This window comes from Pezoporus occidentalis, unplaced genomic scaffold (assembly GCF_034315485.1).
Source record: "Pezoporus occidentalis ecotype Australia unplaced genomic scaffold, CSIRO_AGI_Poc_V1 ctg221, whole genome shotgun sequence".
Taxonomy (NCBI): domain Eukaryota; kingdom Metazoa; phylum Chordata; class Aves; order Psittaciformes; family Psittacidae; genus Pezoporus; species Pezoporus occidentalis.
In genome coordinates, this window is record NW_026914084.1 from 1,079,051 (window position 1) to 1,104,025 (window position 24,975).

Here is a 24,975-nt window from a genome sequence, read left to right on the forward strand (position 1 = left end):
GCAGTGATTGCACAAACTGTAGTGGTAATAGAGATGGTCCTTAGAGAAAAGAGTATTTTGTAGTATCGAAGCATGTGTGTCTGGGATGGTGTTTGGCTTGCTTGAGCTGGAGGGAAGGACATTCTGGGACTAAGCAGCAATCTCTGAGCTGAAAAGGCAAGTTGCATGTTGGAGGAACCCTGTCTACAAACCCTTCCCGTCCTTGCCTCCCAAGTGTTGGAGTGAGTTCCCTTCCCTCCCATACCTCTCCTGTGAGCTAAAGTAGTCTCCAAGTGGTTTTCCAGCCGGGCGGCCCTCAGAAATGGCTGGTTGTGTTCTGCCAGAACGTGGATCAGGCCACCAACATGGAAACAGTTGACTTAACTTTGCATGCACAGCAAGCTGCTAAGATTTGGGGTTGTCATGTACCTTTCCTGCCAAGCCACTGTCTCTTTGCTTTTCCCTCCCCCATATCCAAGCAAAATTAACCATGGCGGGCTTATCTCCTGGGAACCAGATGTGCCTCCCCTTCATAGGGTCTCTTGGCTTCTTCCAGCATTGGGTGGGGAGTGGCATTTTTCTGTATAGGATTCATCACATCAGGACAGAGAACCGAGTCCCATCTGTATGTAGTCCAGCATCCCATCTCTGAGAATGTTCAGATCTTCAGTGGTAGATGAGAGAGCTGCCTTGTGTGCTCAGAAGGTGCTTCTGGAGCCTCTTCTCGAGGCCAGCTACTGCTGGAGGCTTTGAGAGGAGGAGAGGAACACCGTGACAGGACTGTGTTTGAGTAAGGGCTGTTGTCTTCTGCTCTGGCTTCCTGCAGAGTGGCAGGGAAGAGTTGCCTGCACATTCATTCAGAGCTTCCCCATTCATGGTATCTCTGCTGGATGTTCATCTTGTGCATGGGAATGACTCTGGGGAGGAGGGAAGCTACCAGATGTTGGTGTCTGAACAGAGCATAGCAGGCAGGGGATGCTAGTACAGCTTTTCTTGTCTGGACTTCTCTGGTGCCCTCAGCTTTGCAGTGGCAGGTGAATGGGTATCTCGATGCTTCCCACAGCCTGGGCTGCTCTTGGGAACTTCCTCTCTCTGCCCGTTGAGCTCTGTCAGTGCTTCCCACAGCTTTCAGCTTGGAGCAGCAGCCTCCTGTCTAATGCTTTCTTTTTCTCCTCGTTGAGCAGAGCAGGACCGGGGAAGTGTGAAGCTAATGAGGTGCAAACTCCTTTTGGGATGGAAAACAGAGAAATAGTGTGGTGAGCAGACCCAGCTGTGGTGAGCCGCTACTTGATTTCTGTTTTCAAAAGAGAGAGGGAGCTTTTTCTCTCCATCTCCGGTTACTGAAGTTCCCAGGGTAATTTTATGATATAAAGAAAAAACGCCAAAAAAAAAAAAAGAACCCTACAATCCTGCTTTTTATCAGGTAGGAGCTGTCTCTGAACTGAGTCTTCCTAGGGATTTCACTCCCTTTCCCAGACCCTCTTTGTAGAAGAGGTTTTGGCAGCTCCCAGTGTTTGGAGATTGCTTTCCTAGGGACCTCCTGGCAGAAAGAGGTTGTCATGCTGAAGGATGGTGTCCCGAGACCCCATGCTTATGCCTACCACAGGTTGTGGCATTAGTGGGGCTGCTCAGGATCAGCTCCTTCTTCCCAGGGAGGTGTAACAAACCTGGAGTGTGTGTCTGGCTAAGTGCTTATTTCCCTTCTTGCCTCCTTCCCCACTTTCAAAGACCTTCTCCTCCTTGCCTGGTGCATCTTTTTACTCCAATGTCGCTTGCTTTTGCTGCATTTTTCAATTGCCCATAATTGTGCGAGAGCTGGGATCTTATTTACTTTTTATATAGAAATATAGAAATATAAAAGAAACCCTGCCCTCTTCCCTCCCCATCTCACCCACCACCCTGTGTGCAGCCTTCCCAATCTCTGCTCTGAAGAAGGTTAATTTGGGGCCGGGGATTTGGTGCCTCCTGGGTTCCGTTCCTTTGTTTGCCGTGGCCTTTCTGCCAGCTGTGTCACTGCCCTGTGCCTCCATCTCCCTGGTGCAAAGGGCTGGAGGGGACCATCCTACTGAGGGTGCTGGCAGCCCGACTCCCATGGCATTGGCATGGAACTGGAGCAGTGCCGAGTATTGCTTCAGAAATCCCCGTCTCCCTGTCTGTGCTTCCTTCCCCAGGTAACTCCAGGAAGTATCTTCACTTCATTGATGCTTCGGGGTTGAGCAAAAAAGGTGGCTTTATTTTCTTTCTTGTATTTTCTAGGTCCCTCCCCAGAGTGCAATGTGTATCGTTTCCTTTTGGGGGTATAGATGGGAGGAGATGTTGAAGTCTATCTTTGTCCTCACCTTTGCCCTTCCATCCCCTACTTCTCTCCCCTTTTGATGCTGCCCTGTGTCAGGATGGTGGGGTTTGCACCATCTGTGTGTGGTCAGCAGTGTTGGCACCAGCAGCTTCACATGTGGTGTGTGGTGCCTCTGAGGTGCCTTGTGTTGCACCTTGTTTGTAAGGATGTCACAGGGCCCTGCGTTCTTTCTCCCTTTAAATTTCTCTGTCTGGGAGTGAAGGGAGGTGTGTAATTACTTTGCTCTCCCCATGGTGTTGGGCTGCCTCTGGCAGCTCTTCTTCCAGCTTCTCTGTGGTAGGAAACAAAATGTCTCCAGGGCTGTCCAGAAGCACAGTTCTTGTGGTGAGAATCCCCTTGCCTCATGTTAGTGCTGTGCTTTGGGCCCTCTTCCTCCAAGCACCCACCTAAGCATGCTGGCAGGGGGCTGTGCTGGGTGTGCAAGAGTGGGGATGCCCCCTGCACTCCCAGGCTGGGTGGAGCAGGGAAATGGACAGAAAGCACCATGCTGCAGCATAGGAAATAAGTAAGGTGATGGAAGAGCTGCTGGATGCAGTCAGAGTGATGCCAGCTTCAGCAGCAGCTCAGAAAACATATCTGGCAGGAGGGGAGGGGCGTGGTTGGGCTAAGGAGCTGAAGTGCTAATTCCCATCGCAGGGCTCTGGTCCTTGACTTCCTTTCTTGTTCAGCTGAGCACTTTGAGCTTGCACTAAACTGCAGGAGCATGGCTGGGTGCATCAAAGCACTTTGTGGGGCTTTGGGGCCTTGTTGGGCTGGCGGAGTTCTTGCATGGTCCTGAGTAGCCCCCTGGCTGCACCCTGCTTTCTGGGGTGCTGAGGGTTTCCCTTGGCAGAGTAGCAGGTAGGTGCTCTTTAGCTGTCCTGGAGGGACGCTGCTGCTTCCAGCCCCCTAGCTGCAAAGGGGGACATCATCTTAGGTCAAGTTCTCAAACAGAGCAACTGCAAAAAAAAAATAATACTCTTTAAGATGACTTTTTTCCCCTAGAAGAAGTTGTCGTGCCTGCGCCTCCCCTAAGCTAATCAACTTAGTGTGCTGTCCTCCCCTCTCCTCTCCCTGCTGGTAAGCCTTGTGTGCTCCTTAAGAATAGAGGACTCTCTATTTTGGGATTATGTTTTTGTTCCCCTGTTTTCTTTTTGCATAGAAAGTTGTCCACTGGTGGTGGAGGAGAGGGGTCTGCCTAGTCTGTTCCTTCCTTTCACCTTCCCCAGTGCCAAGCTTAGGCTTAAATCCTGCAGGTTTCTGCAAATTCTGAACTTGAAGCAGGTGAGTTACCCCACTGAGCTCTGTGGTACTTGGGTGCTTCAGGTTCTGCCTGCGCTTGAGTTTTGGTAGCATCAGAGCCTTACCCCTTTCTCTTAGAGAAGGTCAGACCTAACTCCTAGAGTGCATATGGTTCTGGTTCAACCCATTTGTCTCTCTTTCCCCTCACTTTGGCATACAGAGTGAAGGTGGTAAATTTTTTTTTAATTTAAAATAAACCTAAATATGTATCTTGTAATTTTTTTTTATTTTTAAAAAATGCATTTAAGGATTGTGCACGGATGAATTGTATATCTTATTTTTTTCTTGAAATTTTCATTTTAAATATAGTGTTTGTTCAGGTTTCTGGTTTTGTTCTTTGTTGTTTTTAATCCAGTTCCCAGCTGGCTAAACTCTGTCTAGAGCGGATGGGTGGGAGGCAAAGCCAGTGGAGGGGTGATCGGATCACCCCTTCTCCTGGTGCTTCCCACAAGAAAATGGTTTGCTCCAGGTTTGGGGGTGGGGATTGTGCTAATTACTCTTGTATTCTTGTACATTTTGTTCTATCTGCTGCTCTTGAATATTGTATCAATGCCAGAAATGGGGAGATAAAAATTAAAAACAAAAAAAAATTAACCCCCAATAAATTGTTACATTCCAAACCCTACAGTCCTCGTTTCCTTTGTAGGGCTGTGCCCTGCTCTGGGTGTAAGAAGTGGCCTGTGGAGCTGGTAGATGAGATACTGAAATGCTTAATACCTTCTTGAGTGGTTTCACATCTAGTTGGAGATCGGTCACTGGTGGTGTCTCTCAGGGCTCGGTGTTAGGGCCAGTGAAGATCATTAATCTTCATTAGTGATCTGGATGAGGGGATTGGTGTCATCTGCAAATTTACTGAGGGTGCACTCAAGTAAGGTGGGAGTGTCAATCTGCTGAAGGGTAGGAAGGCTCTGCAGAGGTATCTGGACAGGCTCGGTTGATAGGCCAAGGCCATCTGTGTATGAGGTTCAATAAGGCCAAGAGGCATGCCCTGCACTTGAATCACAGCAACCCCATGCAGTGCTCCAGGCTTGGGGAAGAGTGGCTGGAAAGCTGCTCATGGAAAAGGACCTGGAGGTGCTGACTGATGGAGCTGAACATGAGCAGCTTGTGCCCAGGCTGCAAAGAAGGCCAACAGCATCCTGGCCTGTACCAGCAATAGCAGGGCCAGGGCAGTGATCATCCCCCTGTGCTGGGCACTGGTGAGGCTGAACCTCGAATCCTGTGTTCAGTATTGGGCCCCTCACTACAAGAGAGACATTGAGGTGTTGGAGCAGGTACAGAGAAGAGCAATGGAGCTGTGAAGGGTCCGGAGCACAAGTGTGATGGGGAATGGCTGAGGGACCTGGGGGCGTTTAGTCTGGAGAAGGCTCAGGGGGACCTTACTGATCTCTACAACTGCCTGAAAGGAGGATGGAGTGAGGTGGGTGTTGGTGTCTTCTCCCAAGTAACAAGCGGTGGGACAAGAGGTAACAGCTTCAAGCTGCACAAGCAAAGATTTAGACTGGGTATTAGGAAAAATTCCTTCCCCAAAGGGTGCTCGGGCTTTGGGCTTTGGAACAGGCTGCCCAGGGCAGTGATGGAATCACCAGCACTGGAAGTGTTCAAGAACTGTATAGATGCCCTCAGTGACACAGCCTACTGGTGGCCTTGGCACTGCTGGGGAATGGTTGGACTTGATGATCTTAAAGGTCTTTTCCAACCTGGTTGATTTTGCGATTCTCAAGCACAGTGGGTCTTGTTCTGATTTGGGATTTCAGACTTTATTGCACACAGAGAAGGTCTGACAAAGCATGAGGGAAATTCCTGTAATGCTGAGGGAAGAAGGAGCTCTTTGGAAAGGCAAAACTGTAGCAAGCAGAACCTGAACATGCTCCTCCAAAGTGCTTTCCCTTGTGTCTCCTGCATCCTTTTCTTGTAAAAATGAAATTGGATCTGAGCACAACCTAGCACTTCGTGGCTGAAAAATGCTTTAGGCTATTCCCAACTCCAAAACACGTGCCTAAGTGCACTTTATGGTGTACTAACCTAAGAAATATTAATGTGTGTAATTAAAGCCCCAGATTTGCTCTGTTAGTCTCCAGTCCATAGAAACTGCATAAAAAGGTTACAGCAAGATTTGTGGTGGGAAAGGGCTGTTGGTGTGAGATCTGAAAGGGAAAGCAGAAGGGTTTGGGCTGAAGAGGTACTCTGGGAGCTGGGAAAGGATAGTGCCTAGGCACAGCCGTGGGGTCTCACCGTTGAGCTGGCTCTGACCAGATCACCCTCAGGGCTGCCCTTCTGCATTGTGATCTGGGTCTCACCCAGAGGAGAGATTGGGCCGAAGGGACTCCTGCTGGAGAGTTTCTGCTCTGTCAGCCAAAGCTGCAGGTGCCTGGAGATGCTTCTCCGGTGTCAGAGGCTCAAAAAGCCATAGGAGAGCCCTCTCCCGTGGTGACATGCCTCAGCTGGCTGGGAGTGCTGCACTGCCCACCAAAGCTGAGCACAGCCACGGTGTTGTGCTACTCATGTTGTGCCGTGAGGTTCACCTTGCCTCCACTACATGCCGAAGTACTCTCTTGCTTGCTCCTGCACCCCGGTTTTGCTCAATGGCAAGTGGGCTTTTGACTGGATCCAAGTACAGCAAATGAAGCCTCAAAATGTTCCTGGAGCTGGAGGCAGATACCAGCCATGACTGGACATCCAACAAGCTCCTGCACAAGAGTGCTGGTGGAAGCAGTGCCTAGTGATGGAAGCTGCGTCTGCAGGGCTGAGAGACTTGAAATGAAAGCAGCCTGCATTTCTACGCTATGGGGAATCTGCAGATCCCCAAATGAAATGGGCTGGAGTCTCCTGTTTAAGGAGAAGGTGGATTTGGGTCCATGGGGTGGCAGCTGCAGTGGAGTTCTTTTCCCTTTTTAGGGTGGCCCTGGGTGCACCCCAGAGCTGGGTAAATGCCCACCCCAGAGGCTCCAGATTACCCTCCCCTGGGAAAGTCTCTCCGCTTTCCTCAGCCCCACCACTCTGCTGGCATGCACAGCAGGAATGAGCCAGGGTTTCCCCCTGGTTGGCAAGGGGCTGCCCTGCTCCTACAGGGGAGGTTGGACATGAGGCGCCATGTCCACCTGGCTTAGAGGAGAGCTGTCCTTCATGCCAGCAGCCATCCCAAATGTCGTCCTCACCCGGGGGCTGCAGCGGGACAGTCCCTTGGCCTGCCTTGCCCTGGCTGCAGCCCCCCCTTAGAGATAGCTGCCAGCCCAAGATGCCATTTGGCTGTTAATTAGTTGGAAGAAAATTCCTTACTTGCTCCCTCCTCATCTCTCTGGGATGAATCTGTGAGCTCTTGTTAAAACCAGCTTCTGTTGCCAAATCATGATCAAAACACCAGGTTCCCCAAATTCCCCCTATCACGTATTACCTCCCGTCATCCCATTGCATACAGGAGGGCAGAGTTTCAGCATCACCAGCTGTCCACCGAGCATCTTTGGATGGTTATTTGCAGGACAGGGAGGCAGCTCTGGCTGCTGACCAGTCTGAGTCATTACCCCCTGTGAAAATCTATTTTTGCCACCTCTTTGTCTCCAGGAAGAAGTTGTGATCCCTGCTGAGGGAGAGGGAGATGTTGGGATCCCAGGAGTTGTGAGCCCTGCCCTGTTGTGCAGCACCCAACTCTTCTACCTCAGCATGGGCAAGTGGGCTGGAGCTGGTGTGGAGGGTTCACCCATCCCACTCACTGCCACAGCAGCATCAGCCGGAGGGATGAACCTGTCCACCATGACCCTGCAGCCTCCTTTGGCAGGAGAATCTGGATGGCTGAGCCAGTGCAAAGCTGCCAGCTTCCGCCGGCCGGGGGCCTGAAAAGCCTTGTAGAGCTGTACGGCATTTTTTGGCAGAATTGCAGGTAAAGGACATCCCTCCCTCCCTGACCTGCGTGCTGTGGGGTCGGGTGGGCTGGTCCAGCTCCCACATGGGTTCATTTTGAACCTGCTTCTGTCTGACTGCTGACAGCAACAGGCACATTGCAGGCAGGGGTGACACAGGGGTGCAATCCCCCAACACCAGGAAGGGACATGAAGGGAGAACACCGGCCTCTGACCTTGAAGATCACTGAGTCCAACCTTTACCCCAGGACTGTCAAGTCCACCACTAACCTGCATCACTGAGGGCCTCATCTATACCATTTTTGAGCCTGCACCATCAGTGAGCTCATCCCAGTGCACCAAGCACTCACATACACTGAGCACTGGCTGCCAGGGATAGGCGCCCATTGCTGGGCTTTCTCCATGTCCACCAGCTTACTCAACTCCACTTTCCTTCCTCAAGATTTCCCCTCTTCCTTAAACCTATTCTTTTCATCTTTCCCTCCTCCATCCCATATGACTTCCTTCCATCCTCTCCTCCTCCCCACAGCCTCCCAGCACCTTGATCTGGCCAGGCCTCTTACTGGCTCCAGGTTGAGGATTTTGGGAGGCTGGGGTGCAATGCACTTGCACGAAGAGAGGGTGACTGTGTCCCACTGGCAGCATGCCTCTGTCTGCTCACATGAAGCCAAATCTGAGGAGCCTTTGTAGCTGTAGCTCCCTTGCTATCCATTCAAACATGCCTGTGGGGTGAAGATGGAATCCTTACCAGTGTTTCATAGCCAGCTCTAGAGCTGTTTTAAACACATATGCTGCTGCTTCCCTGCTGGCTAGGAAGGACTTCCTGCCATTACTGAGCACAGTTTAAAATCGATTTTGTTTGCTTTCCCTCCACTGCTCCTCTTTGCTTGGCTGGGCTGTATGGCCGAGGCCCTGGCATGCCCAGGGAAGGGAAGACGAGACGACACAGCTTGTGTTGGACGCGTGAGCATGCTGTCAGAGCAAGGAGAAAGTGGGTGTATGAAGTGTCTTCTTTATGAGTGGTTTAGGATAGAGCGATGGTAGGGGAAGATGAAGTGTAGGTGGCTATTTCCTGAATGGATGGCAGGGTGCGCAGGGCAGTGGGTGAGGCATCTTGCTGCTTCTCCACGAAACAGTTGTGCGTGGAGTGGAAGAACCAAGACGGCTGTCCCACCGACCTCCCGGAGGAGGCATTCCCAAGAGCTGGCAGGTTGCTGGCTTAATTTGTAGGAGGAACACAAGGAAGGAAAGGCCCGACAGCAGCTTGAAAGACCCTCCTGGGGAACACCTAACTGAGGTGTTGATCCTCAGTGTGACAAGGGGCCCTTCCAGCCCAAGCATCTCACAGGGGAAAACCCTCCCTTGGGCTGTCCTGGAGGTGCATCCCCTCCCTGGATGCTCCCGCCGGGCTCATTTCAGCGAGCCCCAGCCTCGACTGTCCCCGTCCCCGGGTGCCCCCTGCGTGCCCCCCATCTGCACCCGCTCCTCCCGGCCGCCCCTAGCCCGCTCCTCTCCCGCTGACCGTGCATCTCGCACCTGCACTCCGGGGATGGATGCTCGGGATAGGGGGTCCCTAAATCGGGACAAGACCGCCCGGGACCGCATGGCCGAGGGGGACCGGGAGGGGAGGCGGGGCGGGGCGGGGCGGGCTGTGCCGCCCGGCAGATATAAGAGCAGCGCGGCGGGGCCCCGGCGCTGATGTTATTGCTGCCGGTACCGTCCGTCCCCACCGGCTCTCTCGGGCTGTTTGTCCGCTCGTCCCTCCCTCCATCCATCCCCGCCCGCTTCGTTTTCTCGCTGTCCGCGGGCTTGGGCCCCCCACGCCGCTGCCACCCTGAAGTTTCTGGCGGTGCTGCTGGCGGCGGGCATGCTGGCTTTCCTGGGGGCCATCATCTGCATCATCGCCAGCGTCCACCCGGCCGGCACCGCCGCTCCCGCAGCCGCCGCCGCCGCCGACAATGACTCGGCCGCCGCCGCTCTCCTGCCCGCTGCTGACAAGGGGCTGGGAGCGCTGCACGGCCCCGCCGAGGCTCTGGCCAGCGCCGGGCCGCGCCTACCCGGGGGGCCGCCGCCGCCGCCGCTCTTCAGCCGCTTCGTCTGCACGCCGCTGAGCGCCGAGTGCCCGGCCACGGGCCCCGGCACCGGCCCCGGCCCCGAGGAGCTGCTGGCGCTGCGGAGCGCGGCGGCCCAGCTGCGCCGCACGGCGCTGGAGCAGAAGGAGCGGATCCGCATGGACCAGGAGACCATCCGGGAGCTCACCGGGAAGCTCAGCCGCTGCGAGGGCGGCCTGCGAGCCCCCCCCGCCGGCGCCGCCGCCGTTCCCCCCGCCGCCGGGCTCCGCGCCGCCCCGCGTCCTGGCACCATGGGCCACCCCCCCGCTGAGCCGCCCGCCGTACGGGAGCTGGAGGAGGCCGTCCGAGCCCTCCAGGACCGCATCGACCGGATAGAGGTGCGAGGGGTGGTCTCGGGGGGGATGCGCCAGGGGGAAGATGCTCCCGTGGGTCGGGAGTGGGGAGATGCTCCTGGGGGGATGCTCCCACACAGGCTGTTCCCCACGCCTGCAGCCACGCGCCTCCCAAACCAGCTTGTCCCCCTCCTGGGGCTTCAGGAAGGTTGTCCTTGCTCCACTCACACCCAAGGTCTCTGTCCAACCCCTCGCCCTCAGCCTCACTCTCTACCCTCCATGCAGGGTGGTCCTAGGGCTGCCCCACTTCCCCCCTAGGCTGCACCCACGTAGGGCACCTCTCTGGCTCTGTAACACCTGCCGAGGCCTCTACTGGAGCAGGTTGTTAACTTGGGAACAGATCTTGTTCTTTAGCAGAAAGGTAAATCCCATCTGATGCCATAGCAGTTATGAATGGGACTTCTCCCAAGTAAAGGGCGATGCCATGCACTGTGAGCCTGGCACCCCTTCCTCACATGGCTCATAGGAGCTGCAGAGAGAAAGGGGCAGCCGGAGCACATTGTCGGGCTGTTGGCACCTGGGGTGCACTCCCGGTCCCTATTCTGTAGCAGTATGTGTCCAGCAGGCTCATCCCTGACCCAGCAGCATCAAAGGTGATGGGGCCCATCACAGTGTGTCAGCTTCTTTGGGCTAATGTGGGCTCAGCAGCCACATGGACCTTGGCAGACTGTGCAGGATATGGCCAAGGGCAGTAGTTTGGGCATGGGAGAGCTGCTGGGCGGGCTTGTCTGGTTTCCCTGAGGGGGGCTCACTCCAAATATCCCATCTTTTCTGAGGGCTGTGTTGGCCCCTGAGGTCTGCCAGGAGCTGGAGCCACCTGTGAGGGGCTTCCTGCAAGTCATCAACCTCCTTGTCTGCCCATTTGTCTCCCTCTTGCCCTCTCCACACTTCCCTGGAGCGCAGAGCTGGGGGGGGGTCAGGCAGCACCCCATGGGGTCCCTCTTTGCCCTTCTGCTCCCCTTCACAGGGCACAGTAGCAGTGGGGCATGGGTGGAAAATTCAGACCCGCTGAGGTTACAGGCTGAGAAATGAGGCTGGGAGAGAAGGTGTTGCAATGGCTGGGGGTATGAATGGGGATAGAAAGACAGCAAAAGGCAAGTAAACACATGCACACATGAGAGAAAAGAGCTGGAGACTAAAGGAAGCACCTGTGGGTAATGCTCACACATGCATGAAGACAAACACAGGGGCATGCCAGGCACGTGTGGGGAGATGGGGACATGCAGCCTGGCTTATCATAATGCCAAGTAGCCAAGGGGAGAGACAGAACCACCCAAAAGAACCCTGCAGCCCCAAACAAACAGATTTCCACAAGCAGGATAACAGACCCAGGTTAAGAAATGCATGTGCAGACGGCAGGCATGCTAATTCAGAAATAAAAGGGGGCAAAACAAGCCCCTGCACACACATACCAGCTGCCCTGGCCCCTCTTCTGGGGTTTCTGGTGATGGTGGGAAGTTTGGGGTGATGGAGGGTGAAGCTCACAAGGGCTGGAGCAGACTCTCTCATGCACCCAGGGAGCATGAAGCGATGCTGGGTCAAGGCTCACACGCCCTCACTGATGAGGAAGCCAAGCAGCATGCTGCTGGAAACATCCCTTCCACAGTGCTGAGGACCCGAGGATCCCCAGGGTGCTCTGCAGGGATATGCAGTGCCCTGTGGCTCGGCCAGGCCTGCCAGCTCAGGAAATAGGGCAGCGTGTCGCTGTTGGGAGGAACTTTGTCCCGGCTCCATCCTGCTGTGACACTGGAGCTGCTCAGGCTGGCCTGGTGACAGCTGAGCCCTGGGGTCACACCTCAGCTGTGCAGGGATGGTTGCTTGTGGCCTCCCACCCTGGCTTGCCTTTGTCCCTTCCCACACCTAAAACTTGGTAGTGGGGTACCTGCTCCTCTCCATCCCGCATGGCTCCATCTGTCAGCACCAGGAGCCTTCCTGAGGTATTCTGTGGCATGTGGGGTACCCCCAGCAGCTCCCCTAAAGGGCAATGGTGATCACCCCATAAGGTGACCTGGATGGGGATGGTCCCAGGGTGGCTGCCAGTATGCTGGAGGCTCTGTGAGAGCCAGCGGGAGAGGAGAAGAGTAAACGCTGTTGAAGCCTGGGGTGGCTTAGTCTCAGGAGAGGGATGACACAAAATGCCATGGAACCCCTGGGAATGCTGCATCCCTGGGCATCTCGCAGTGGGTTTGCCAGCAGGGATTACTCCTGGAGGCTCTGGAGCTGGGGTAGCAGGGAGTGCCCTGGATCTGGATTAGATCTGGATTAGATCGCTGGTCTAATCCAGGCACTCCCGGCCATGGCCATAAGGCATAACAAGATTTATTGATGTGCTGAAAAACCTATTAAGTCATTTGATTCTTAATTTTGGTGGCACAGTAGCAGGGCTTCCCAGGACAGATGCAGGGAGAGCCCTCACGGGCTTGCTTGTTGCCCCCTGCCACTTCAGTGAGGACAGCCGAGTGCTGGTGCAGCGTTCACATGGGGACATCTTCCCTCACCTCCTCCTAACCCTTCCCGAGGCATCACTCCTCTTTTCCTTGTGTGCAAGAGCCTGGCTGGGCTTTTTCCTCCTGGTTTTAAAGGGTCCCCCGCTGCTCTCTGCACGTGCTCGCATTCACTCAGGTGCATCTTGGCACAGAGAGCGGTGGCCCCAGATGATCCTTTTCCATGCTTTTAATTACCGTTGCCAATGGAAACAGAGCAGTTTTGGAGTGGAGAGGGAATTGCCTTGCCTGCCTGGGCTGTGCAGGGGTCCAGATGCCCCCTTCCTCCCTGTCATCCTATTACTTGTAAGGGAGCGGAGTGGCAGCTGGACAGCCTGGTGGTGTTTGTAGGAAGCCTGGCCCTGGCAGAACTGAAACAGCCTGTTTGCTCCTCAGCTGATGTGTGGCTGTGCCGTTGTGGCTGGTGAGCTCGGTATGTCCATCTCTGGCAGAGCAAGGATGGGGAACCCCAAACTCAGAGTCCTGAATGAGATTTGAAGAGGATGGGATCAGCGGTGAGTTCTACTCTTACGAGGAGAAGGAGGAAAAGGCCAATGCATCCCTGCTCATTCCCTACTGTGGGCGGTCCCTCCTGGAGTTTTATGACCCTCAAGCTCCTGCCTGGGTCTGAAAGGGTCCAAAAAGGTGCCAGGGTCTGAAAACTCCCTGTGCAGCAAGTGTGCTATCCTGCAGCAGCAGCCATGGAGGACCTGCGAGCAGGCGGGGAGGATTTGTGAGCCTGGGGAAGGGACCAGGGCTGCTATGTGTGCATGCCCAGCTCAGCATCCTGCTTCCTGGGATGGGCTGGGACATCATCCCACAGGCATCATCCTGGGGTCCTGCCCTGTCCTGGAGGCTAAGGTGGGATCTTGCATGCCATGGCCGAGGGGGAGCAGCGGGTCCCAGATTTCCCACTGCATTAGTAAATGAGGTTCTGATCTCCTTACATAAATCAATGCGCATTTGCTGACCGACGGCTACAGCCCGAGCGAGAGAGCCCCCTGCCCCCAACTCCTCCTTCCCACCCCCCCGCCAGCCGCTGACATTTAATGTGATTAATATTACCTGGCATCTTTCAATCTCTTTTGCCATCTCCAGTGGCCAAAAACCGTCCCCCGCACCCGCTGCCCACTCCCCTGCTGCCTGTGCCGCGGCAGATGGGAGCCGGGCGCCTGCCGAACAGCCGGGGAGAAGGCGCTTCCCCCCATTCCCCTCCACAAAGGTCACTGAGAGATAATAGCTGCACATCGAGCGTTAGTAATGCTGCAAACGATTTGATCTGGGAGAAGGATGCTCTAGCAGCAGCTCGGAGATGTGGAGGATGGGTAGGGGATGCAGCCCAGCCCAGCCCAGCACCAGGACAGTCACCCAGCACATCCCAGCTGTGGGGAGATCTGGTCTCCTGTCTGAAGGGATGAGGATGGCATCTGTTGGGATGGTGGGGTGGCTCCCAAACTCTGCCAGATGAGGATACCAGCTGTATCCTCTGCCAAAAGGAACATGAGGTCAGCAATGGTTTAGCCAACCACTTGTGTGTGGTTGTTGGTGCCCTGGCTGCCAGTCTGGAGAGGCCGGGAACAGGTGGAGAAGAGGGATGGGGAGACAAAAACTCAGAAAGGGGGAGAGAATTAAATAAAAGGGGAAAGACAGCATGTGTGTGCATGGAGGGGAGCATCAGGACGAGATGCTCCAAAGGCAGAGAACCGAAAAAGCCATAGGGAGAAAAGTTATAGAGGGAAGAAAATAGCAGCGGGGAGAAAAGAAGGAGGAAGGGAGGGAGAAAAAAGCTCTCCGTCATTACTGAATAATGTAGGGCAGGCTATTGGGGGCTAGCTAGCGCGACAAAAGCTCCCAGCCTTTTCTTTTTTCGTCATTAACAGATGGAGCCGTGCAGGAAAGCAGAGACGTAGGCTCCAAACCCGCAGCTCGAGCAATCAAAGCGTGTGGCAGACGGGAGCGTGCCAGCCCCCGCTGCAGCCAGGCGGCCCGAAGGGATGAGAGATGCTGTTGGAGCCTGCGGGATGGGAACATAGAGGCAAAGGCGAACCTCATCCCTACCAACACCACCGGCTCTGCTTGGTTATGAGCACAGGCAGCTCTGGGTGGGAATTATCCCTGTTGGGAGGAAGAGAATTAACCTTTCCACTCACCCTTCCATCCCTCCCGACATCTCTCCCCTGCCTTTCAGCCCGCTGCAACAGTGGGTATCCAAGAACACCTGTGTCCCACTATCTCCCCCCCCTCCAAAAAAAAAAGGGCTAAAGCCCCTTCCCTGTCAGCTAATCCCTCCCTGTCTTACAGAGACTGAAAGTAGGAAACCCTTTGCTGGGTGTTTTTCCCTCCCATTTGCAAGAGCATCCCCAGTGCTGCCAGAGCAAGCTGGCATGAGGACTAGCATTTGGTCAGGGCTGGCCGATGTCCCCTGCGCAACCTCTCTCTTCTTGCTGGGTTTTGGTTTTCCACGTTGGTTTTCCTCACAAAACCTGTAGGATTGCCCTGGCTGGGGGCTCTTCCAGCCCCAGGGCATCGCAGCCTCCTTCTTCTTTGTGTATCGTTACCTGGCGTGTGGCTATTTGTGCTCACATCAACACCATCTCCTCACTTCCTCTCTCCCTGCTACCTTCTTCCTGCTGCTTCCATCCTCCAAGGTTGCCCAGCCAAACCAGGCTTTCCTCTCCCTTCCACTCCCCTCTGCTGTTCATGATGGATAGCAAAGACTGGGGGTGACATTGGCAGGCATCCCCCCATTCATCTTTGTGTGTATGATCACCAAATCTTGTCCATCCTGGTAAAGAAGGATATAGGGAAGAAAAAGCTGGAAGCCACAACCACTGATGAGTTGTTGACCTCCTCCAGGCCAGCTCTGGGGCCACAGGGGTCTGTCCAGATCAGCAGAGATGGCATCACCCCATGTCCCACCAGCCATGCTGAAGCAGCTATTCAGACCCCTCTTGGTGCTGGCGTGGTTGTGGTAACCACTCCAACACTTAAGGAGAGACCTGACAGCATGGACAAGATGGTCACCATCTTTCGAAGCCCATGGCAAAGCAACTAACACCCAGAGGACATGGGGAAGGGAGAGGGTTCCTATTTACAGAGAAGCCCCAGAGTCATGGCAAAGGGCCATCTTCTCCCTTCCAGCCTGGTTTTCTTCCAGCTGGGATGGGGTCTCCTGGTGGGGTGGGATCTGGGATCTTTGCAGGTGCAGCAGCAGCTGGGAGCATCTTTGCCAGAGGAAGCGGTTTGGATCAGCCAAGGGAAGAGATTTGGTCTGGGTTTTAACTTGGGGACAAGATGCTCTTGATGTCCCCAGGTCATATCTTGAGGACCAGAGACATGATAGCCTGGCCACTGGCTCCACTTCTCTGTGACATCCCGATGGCCTGGGAGCAGCTGGCTTGCGGAGAGCTACCTGCCTGACATGGCACGGCTGAGCTGGGATAAAAGGATTACAGTCCTGTTATGTGAGATTGACACACTGGCCTTGGTGAAGCAGCCTCACGAGCAGCAGAAGGGGAGGTCTGAGCTCTTTCCTGCATTGTTTCCTCCTCATTGGAGGCTGCCTGCAGCAGCAGAGCCAAGGGATGACCCAAGAGCCCATGTAGCCCATCCTTACTCTGGCTCTGAAGTCATTAAAGCCTGGCACAAAGTCATTAAGAGCAGCCAAACTTCATTTTGCAGTAATTAACTTAAATGGGGGCCCTGAGAGGGGAGCTGCAACATCAGCTGGAGAAGACCCTGGTATAGAAGTGGGGTTGTGGTCCCAGTGCTCCCTGCAGTGGTGCAGGCTGGGCACATCCTTATTTAACCCCTTACAGTGACAGCATTTTGAGTTTTCTCTCCCTCCTTTCCTCCTGGTCGTGGTGGCTGCCAAGTGCAGCAGGAGCTGCCAGCCCGCACCAATGGCTCAGCACCCACTGTCCCAGCGCTCGCCCGCGATGCCCTCCACACCAAGATGGAGCAGTTGGAGGAGCAGCTCCTCTCCAAGATCCTGACCCTGCAGAAGGAGCGCCAGGCCGCCAACACCGACCGCAACCAGCACCAGCACGACATCGAGAAGGAGCTGAGCTCCCTCCAGAACAGGGTGACGGAGCTGGAGCACGGTGAGTCCTGCCCGGCAGGGATGCAGGTAGTGCAGGGAGGTCCCTACCCCAATGTGCATCTCCACAACAGGATGGGGGCACCCTCATGCTGACCCTCCTCTCTCCCTCCTCCCCATCCTTGAAACACAGGACCACAGGGCTACAGCCCTCCCGATGCCTTCAAGGTGACCATCCCTGTGCAGAACAACTACATGTATGCCCGCATGAAGAAGAGCCTGCCAGAGCTCTATGCCTTCACCATCTGCATGTGGCTGAAGTCCAAAGCCCTGGGGGGGCTCGGTACCCCTTTCTCTTACTCAGTCCCAAGCCAGCCCAATGAGATTGTGCTGCTGGAGTGGGGCAGCAACCCCCTGGAGCTGCTCATCAATGACAAGGTCAGCCCAGCCACAGGAGGGGTGGGAGGAAAGCCCCTGCCCTCATTTCCCCTACTTCAACCCCCCTGGGAAATGATGCTCCTGGGGATACTGGTGTGGGGGAGCTGGGAGGAAGGGGCCTGGAATGGAGGGGGAGGCAGAACAATGAGGAGGATGGCTCACTGGGGTGTGTTCTGAGAGGGAGAAGCAGTACTTTGGGGTGTCTGTAGAATTTGGGGTGCTATCACCATGGGGTTTACCACCTGCTCTGCAAGGACACCAGGGTCCCCCAGCAGTCCCACCGAGCACTGGGCTCCTGCTCTTCTCTCAAAGGTTGCCCAGCTGCCCCTGAGCCTGAAGGACAAGGCCTGGCACCACGTCTGTGTGGCATGGACCACCCGGGATGGCAAGTGGTCAGCATACCAGGACGGCGAGCAACGGGGTGCCGGTGAGAACCTGGCCTCCTGGCATGCCATCAAGCCTCAGGGCGTCATCATCCTGGGCCAGGAGCAGGTATGTGCCACCCCAACACCGAGATCTGCTGGTTCACCTTGCTTTGGTGTGAAGCTGGCCAGGGGGCAGCCCCCAAATGGGGAGGGGGCAGGGGTTGCTATGGGCAGGAGCACTGAGGATGGCACGTTGGCAGCTTGGGCAAGGAGCTCTCCTGCCTGCTCAGCTGACCTCTGCGCTGCCTGCAGGAGCACACTGTCTTCTCTTCTCTCTTCCCTCTGTCCTCCATTTGCTCCTCACCTTGTCTTCTATCTCCTTCATGCATCCACCCGCTTCCCTCATTGCCATTGGGCATCTCACTCTGTTTCTCCTGAACTTCTCCCTCTCCCCCTTGCACTGTCTGCCCACTGGATGCGTTTCCCTTCTCCTGTCCCACCACCTCTCCTGCTCTTTCCCAGGACACGCTGGGAGGACGCTTCGATGCCACGCAGGCCTTCGTGGGGGAGCTGGCGCAGTTCAGCGTGTGGGACCACATGCTGGCACCGGTGGAGATCCTGGCCTTGGCCAACTGCACCTCCCGCCTCCAGGGCAACGTGATCCAGTGGGATGACCAGGCAGTGGAGGTCTTCGGGGGTGCCAGCAAGGGCAGCTTTGCTGCCTGCGAGGAAGGGAGGAAGGCATGAGCAGTCCCTCACCCCCTCCCCAGTGCCAAGGAGCCCTGTGGCAGCCCCAATGCAGGGAGCCCCTTTCTCCCCTCCCAGACCACCGAGCCCCCTGTGCTGGCATCCTGGGAGGGAGAGGGGCTCCTGGCGGCCTCCCTCTTGACCCCACACTGATGGTGTGGCTTTTCCCCCCTCCTAGCACGCCTGCCTCTGGGTCTCACCTTGCCCCGCTTCTGTTTTGGGAGGACCTTGCCATACCCACAGGTATCTCTGGTATGGTGAGGGTCCCCGCCTTGTCAGCACCCCCAGAAGGGAGTAGGAAGGAGACTTCCATCCACCCAGAGTATAGTCTGGCCTTGGCGGGGTGCCAAGTGTGCGGGCACCCTGCCGAGCACATCCTCTTTCCTTATTTATTTATAGTGCCGCACTCTCTTGTTACTGTGAGCCTGTACTCTGAATGAGCCCAAAGGCTTGGCTGCGAGGATCTTCCCCTCCGGCCCCATCCCTCTTCTCCTGCTGCCCTGGTTTGTCAAGTGTGGCCCTGGGGAGGACGAGGGAGGATGGTGGGGGATTGGTAGGGCAATGCAACCCCCAGTACACGAGGAGTACTCCTGCCTCTGCTGCCTGTTCACGCAGGGTTGTCTGAGGGGCATCAGGCTTTAGAGGCAGGAAGAAGCAGAATGGCCAACCCCCTCAAGATGGGAGATCAGCTGGCCACCAAGGGAATGGGGGAAAGGGGCAAAGCATCTTCCCCAGCCCTGGCCAAGGGGGAAGGAGTGCAGCAACTGCTGTTGAAGGGAGCAGAAGCAAGAAGAAAAGGAGATGGAGGATGGTGGTGGCTGGGGGAACCCTGCTGTCTGTCTCCCGCCCTTTTGGGCACTGGACTGTGTTGCTGCCCTTGCCTTCTTGGTCCCCTGCTTTGAGCTGCTCCTCACCAGGGACAGGGCTGCCACCAGCCTTGGACTAGGAGGGTGATGGGGCAGGCTGGTATTTTCCCTGTGGAGTGCCTGAGAATATGCTGTTTCCATGCTGTGCGGTGACCAACGTGTAGATGTGTGAGTGCGTGTGAGCGTCTGGGGAGGGTGGGAGGGTTACTTCGGGGGTCTCATGGTTGCTTAGTGCTTTGCCCAGCTTCCAGTGCTTCCCATTACCCCAAGCCCCATTTGTGCTTTTGGTGACGGCCTCCCCTGTGCCCAGCAGAGGTGAAGCAGGGAGAGGGGACAGCCCAGCCACCCAGCATCGCCTCCCATAGCATCCCCACCACCAGTGGGGTGACTCAGCCTGCCGGGGGGGGCACATGGTGGGGATGGGGCACAGCCCTCATGCCAAGTGGGAAACACTGTGATCTTCACTGGGCTGCCCCCTCTTCCTCACCTGCTTGCGCGCTTTCTCATGCACGCTTGTGGCGGGCCCCTGATGCGCAGCAGTGTTGGGATGCTTTTTTGTAAAGCTGATCGTGAACAATAAACGTGATGTTTTCTGTTGGAGCCTCCTGAGGGATACGAGGTCACTGTGGGGACGGGGGGGACCGAGTGGCCCAAGCAGAGGCATCCTCCCCTGGGGTGCTTAGGGTGGCATCCCTCAAGGGAGACAGCCAGACCAGCAGCTGTGTGGCTGCCATTACAGAGATAACCATCACAAGGGTCTGGGTGTTGCTGCCCCGGATGGGGGTGTCACTGTTTGGGCAGCTCTCTCACCTACCCTGTTGTGGAGCAGCACGGGTACAGGCTGCTGCTGGGGAGGTGGGGGAAGCACCTTTCCACTGAGGAGGAACCCCCATCCCAACAACAGGAGAGCAAAAACCATCTACAGGTCAGGCTGGGATGGCAAGGTATAAACCTAATCAGGCACTAGTAATGAGTTCCTGACCTAGCTAGGCACAGCTCTTGCAGCCACCTATCCTAGAGTAACCTGTGCCCAGGTCTGCACTATTCTTTTGCCCCTCAGGGGGTCCTGTCTCTCCTTCAAAGGCACAACCTCACTAATATTTAGGGAACACAGTGCCAGAGGACACTGTTTTCCCCAAAGCTCTGCCATTGCTGAGACAAAACCATCACCCCATCTCCCACTTCTCCTTCTGGAGGGTATTTAATGCACTAAAACAAAGCCTGGAGCTGTTGCCTTCAGTCCTTCAGCACATCTCGAATTTGAGAGTTTTTTGGAAGGAAAAAGATAACTCTGAGTACACACTCCAGCTGAAGCACACACTCAAGGGCTTCGCTGAGCTGGAAGCTCAACCCCATCACTAACAGAAGGGGATTCAAGTAGGCGACCCCTTCTCTCATGCACAAAAGTAACAGGAACATAATTAGAAGGACAGCATTTTTTAGAGATGGAAACTCCCAAAACCATTGCTTGGGTCACAAACTTAAGAGGAGGCGAAATGGGGAAGGGGGACTGGTCCAGAAGATTCTCCTATGAAAACTGCAGGAGCCCTGCAAGGGGACTGCTGGGGCTGCCAGCCAAGGCAGGAGACATGTGGGAGGATGAACAAGGATGGAAACAGCCTGTCCACTCCTGTAAGCTACTGGCATAAACCCCATCTGCTCCAGCACCCGGAAACCCAGCCCATGCCGAGATCTGTGCAAGCCTCCATCAGAAAAGCAGAAACAAAGGCGATGCCAGGAGACGCTCGGGCAGGGACTTGTGTGCTGGTCTCCGCCTCCCCGCCAGAAGGTGCTGGAGTGATCCCAGCCCCAGCAGCATTCCCAGGACATGTGGATCTGTTACTTCTGGGAAGGGAGTAAGCCCAGTGTCACAGCTTCTGTAGGGTGAACTCCTGCCCCCCTAGAGGTTCACAGCCAGTTGAGCAGACCAGGGGACACACAGGAAAAGTTGATCTAATTTATCCAGGTGTTTTAAGAGCTTACAGCAAATGCCTCTGTATAAAGCTCATCAGGAACCAAAGGCATTATGGAAAGATTAGAAACTGGCTGGGAGCAGAAAATTAAGAGTAAGAATAAATATTTGATTTCCATCCTTCTCTGCAGGAAGCAGAGGCTGCTCCTCACCCATCTGGGGAAGAAGAGAGCAAGACGGGACCATTTATTTTTGGTAAGCCAAGCCTTGCAAGAGCTGCAAGCCTGCGACAGGGCTTAAAAGGTGGAAGAAACAACAACTTAATGGTGTTGCTGGCTGGAAGGAGTAATTACAATGACTTCCACATATTGCTTGCTTCTAAATTAACCAGGAGCACTCAGGAGAAGCCCTGTGTCTCTCTAAGGGCAGCGGTTAGAAAACAACATTATCTTGTGTGGTGACACAATAAAGCAGCAGCCTGTACCTGTGGTGGGGGGAAATGAAGGAAATTTTTAACAATGCCATGGAGAAGATCTTGTGGTTGGGGATGATGCACTCATCTGGGACACTGTATTGTGTCTGGATACCTAAGATGGGGGGGAAAGAGATAGAGGAAACCCAAAAGATGGGCAGAGCAGAGACAAGGGCACTGTCAGGCTGTGGTGGCTCAGTGAGGGCTGGCCCAGGAGGAGCTGGTGGGGCAGATAGGCGGATGCAATAGATACCACCTGCATGGTCTCCTCTATCTGCCCACCAAGGTGCTGTTAACACGCTTCAAGGAGAGGAAAGGGACTGCACTTTTCCTTCCTAATCTGCATGACTTGCTGCTGCAGGGCTTTCTGCAGGCCAAGAGCTTAGCCAGACTCAACCCCCCCCAGCCCTGAAAGGGCTTTGTGCTGCAGCAAAGAAGACCAGGTCTAACACAGCAACAGGAAACCTTCAGGCCTGGTGGCTGTTAATTATCAGGTTTGAAAAAGGAAATGCAATTCCTGAACCCCTCCAGCCGCTGCCCAGCTCTCCAGAGGGCACCATCAGCCGTGCAGGCTCTGCCTGCCCAGGAACATGGGCAGCACTGGGATCCCTGCCTTGGGGTGGGCTTTTGGGAGCTCCTGTGCTCTCTAACATGTGCAGCCTCTGCTCTGGGCTTGCAGGTTGTGGCTGCCTGTGGCAGGTCCCCTCAAACGAGGTTAAGCCATCCCATGCTTTGTCCCCAGGAGGTGACAATTCCAAGGTCCCCATTACCTGCACTGACCTAGCAAGGGGGGGGGGTGCCTTTATTGCCTCCTTATGCCTCTCCATCCTGGTGGGAGCCTCCTCCACTCCCTCCCGGAGCCAGGAAAGCTCATTAAGACTCGTGTGGTGCTTGCACGAGGAACGCGCCGTGCTTCCAGAGCATCTGGCACAGCAACGGCCCCCACACGGCTGCTAGTGCTGCGGCAGAAGGCCTTACTAGAGGTAGCAGCTGTTACTAGAGGTAGCAGCTATGGAATCATGTGTGGGGCACTGCTTTCCCAGCAGACCAAAGGATCTGGTTGTCCCAAAGGAGGTTGATCTCTCCAGAGTAGACGGCTGGGCTGCTTTTTGTTTCCATCCATTCCTGCACATCAGCATCCGCATTTGCCTTCCCTCAGCTCAATGCAACATGGTGGGGCTCTGATCCCTGTGAAATGGGGCTTCAGCATCTCCATGGGGCCTCCTGAGCGCTCCTCCTGCCTCCGGAGAGCTGCAACATCCTACCCACCCCAGGGCAGCTGCAAGGGGGACCTCGGTGTGTCCCAACACCTCACCAGGGACCTCTGGTTATACCCAAGGTGGTGCAGAGCAGTGCTCAGCACCTGGACTGTGGGTGACAGGCAGGAGAGTGATCCCTACCCCTCTGCATTATCACAGAGAGGAGATGGGGCACAGCAAGGCCTGTGCCCACAGGGTGATGGGAAGGTTCCAAAACCTGGGCAGAAGAAGCCCTCTGCCTGATGAACAGTCAGTCTGACATGTGGTCTCCTCCTGCTGTCAACAATGGGGATGGGTAAGAGAAAGTGTGAGACAGTATGTGTTACATATACATATATTTTGCAGTTGGTGGTTACATTTCTGTTTCTCAGCTGAGGAGTACAATGCAGTCTAATGTCAGGCAGCAAACAGCACTTCTCTGTTTTAAAGCATTTCACTGGGGCTGCTGAAGCAAAGGGCTGAAGGAGTCTCCATCTGTGATAAGTGGTGAATAAAAAGGACCAGACAAAGCAGAGCATCAATTACAGCTCCTTACAGATGCAGAGGGACAAATCAGACACTTACTCTGGACTCACCTTCACCTATAGATGAGCACTTGGTGTCTTTGTGTGGAAACTAAAGACAGAGTGACATGAAGCTAGCCATGTATCTGCCTTTTCCACTAGCACCTAAGGGACCAGCACATGTGCCTGTGTTGGCCCAACAGGGCTTTGACTGGCTTGCAAGGTTTTAGAGAAGCAGACTGCAGAAACCCTGCACTTGGGGGTCCAGAAATGAACTGCTCAGCTCTTGATAAGCCATAGCAGATGGAGACAGGCCAGCAGGATGCTCTCCTTCCTCAGGAGGCATCTTTACCTTACAGTCCTGCTGTATCCCTCACCACCATCACGAAAGACACAGTGTTCCTGGCCTTCAGCCCTCTGCAGCATTGGGTTTGGCCATTTTCCCTTAGCTTTTCACCTAGGAGCTGCTGATGAATAATCCTTAACAAGCAGTCCCAGCATTTCCCTAGGGAAGCACTCCCTGGGGGCACATTGATCAAAACCAAAGCACATTTAATTGAACCCAGAATCACATACACATGCAAGCTCCCCCTCCCCACACACACGGACATATACACACACCGGCTCACACTGACTCGCTGCTTAGGAGCAAAAGTGGGTGAACTACACAGGGATTAAAGCATTAAAAAAGCCACAGCAAGAATACGATGCTTGAAAGCGCTGTGTCCCTGGAGAGATTAGAGTAGCTGCCTGGAGATAAAGTAACGATGATGGAAAGATCTTCTCCCTCACAGAGATTCTATTCCTAATTATCTCCTCTGAAAAAAAAGAGAAAAGATCTCCCAGCTTTTATCCGTCTCTTAACAATTTCAACTCTGCGCCTGCCTCATTGCAAGAGGTCGATGCTTGCTGAAAAGGAGAAGGAATTGGTGCAGGAGGTAGGAGCGGTAAGAGAACAGGGGGGACAGGAGGCAGTGCTTTATTTCTGTCACCACCAGCAGCAAAGGCAAAGGGGAAGATGAACGATCACTGCAGTGTTGTCTTTCCAAGCCCAAAGGTAGCCTTGCTGCCTCCACCACTTGCTTTGTCAGGCAAACAACCAGGATGCCTGATCCACTGCTACTCTAGCAAAAGAGACAAGATGTCTTCCCTGTGGTTGTAGGGCAGTGGAGGTGAGGGAAGAGGAGTTCTTCATGAGCTGGCAGGGGCAGGAGTGTGCCCAGACTGTTCCTCCCCCAGTCTTTTCCTTCTCACACAGCTAGGAAGTGCTTATTCTTTCTGCAGCCAGCCAGCACCGAGGACGTTTCAAACATACACCAGCCAGAAGACTGCAAGAAACATCAGACCATGGCAGGGGGTTGGAACTGGTTGAGTTTTAAGGTCCCTTCCAACCCAAACCACTCTGTGATTGTATGATCAAGCCACAAGCCACCCCACAAGACAAGGATGGACCCCATTAGGGACTCAAGCATCATGCCCAGCAGCTAGGGCTTTGCACAGCAGAAACCTTTCCCCTCAGTGTTATGCTGGAGCTTGCTGCTTCTCCACCGGTATGCATTTCAAATACAATCCTAGACCCTAGGAAACTGCTTAAGCCCTGGTTTAGAGGCAGTCAGTGTTCAGCTAGCAGGGTGCAGAGACAGCACAGGTTCCCTAGAGAGCCGAGGTCAAGGAAAACCTCAAAGCAAGCAGACCCTGCACACATAAAGGCTCTGGAGGGTGGGAAAGCGGCGATGAGTTTAGTGGGGATGGGGATTACCATAATAACTGTCTTATTCAGCAAACTGAGCTGTCTTACTGAGCAAACTCAGGACCCATACTCACAGCGGCTGCCTCTCCCATACAATGAAAACATTAAAAGCCACTGAACTGCCCCAAACTGCTCCAATATTTACCCTTGTTTAGAACAAAAAGCAGAACTATGCCCCAAAAGGGGTTTAACTTAGGAAACGAT

At 54.8% G+C, this 24,975-nt stretch overlaps 1 protein-coding gene across 1 annotated transcript; it reads left to right on the plus strand.

Annotated features, from left to right (window-relative positions):
- The first annotated feature begins 9,120 nt into the window (after positions 1–9,120).
- Positions 9,121–19,475, plus strand: NPTXR (neuronal pentraxin receptor). The gene is made up of 5 exons (XM_062620537.1): positions 9,121–9,922; positions 16,301–16,523; positions 16,653–16,897; positions 17,210–17,389; positions 17,785–19,475. Exons 1-5 carry the CDS (start codon positions 9,341–9,343, stop codon positions 18,007–18,009), a joined length of 1,455 nt encoding a protein of 484 aa, XP_062476521.1. The 5' UTR covers positions 9,121–9,340; the 3' UTR covers positions 18,010–19,475.
- Positions 19,476–24,975: the final 5,500 nt, after the last annotated feature.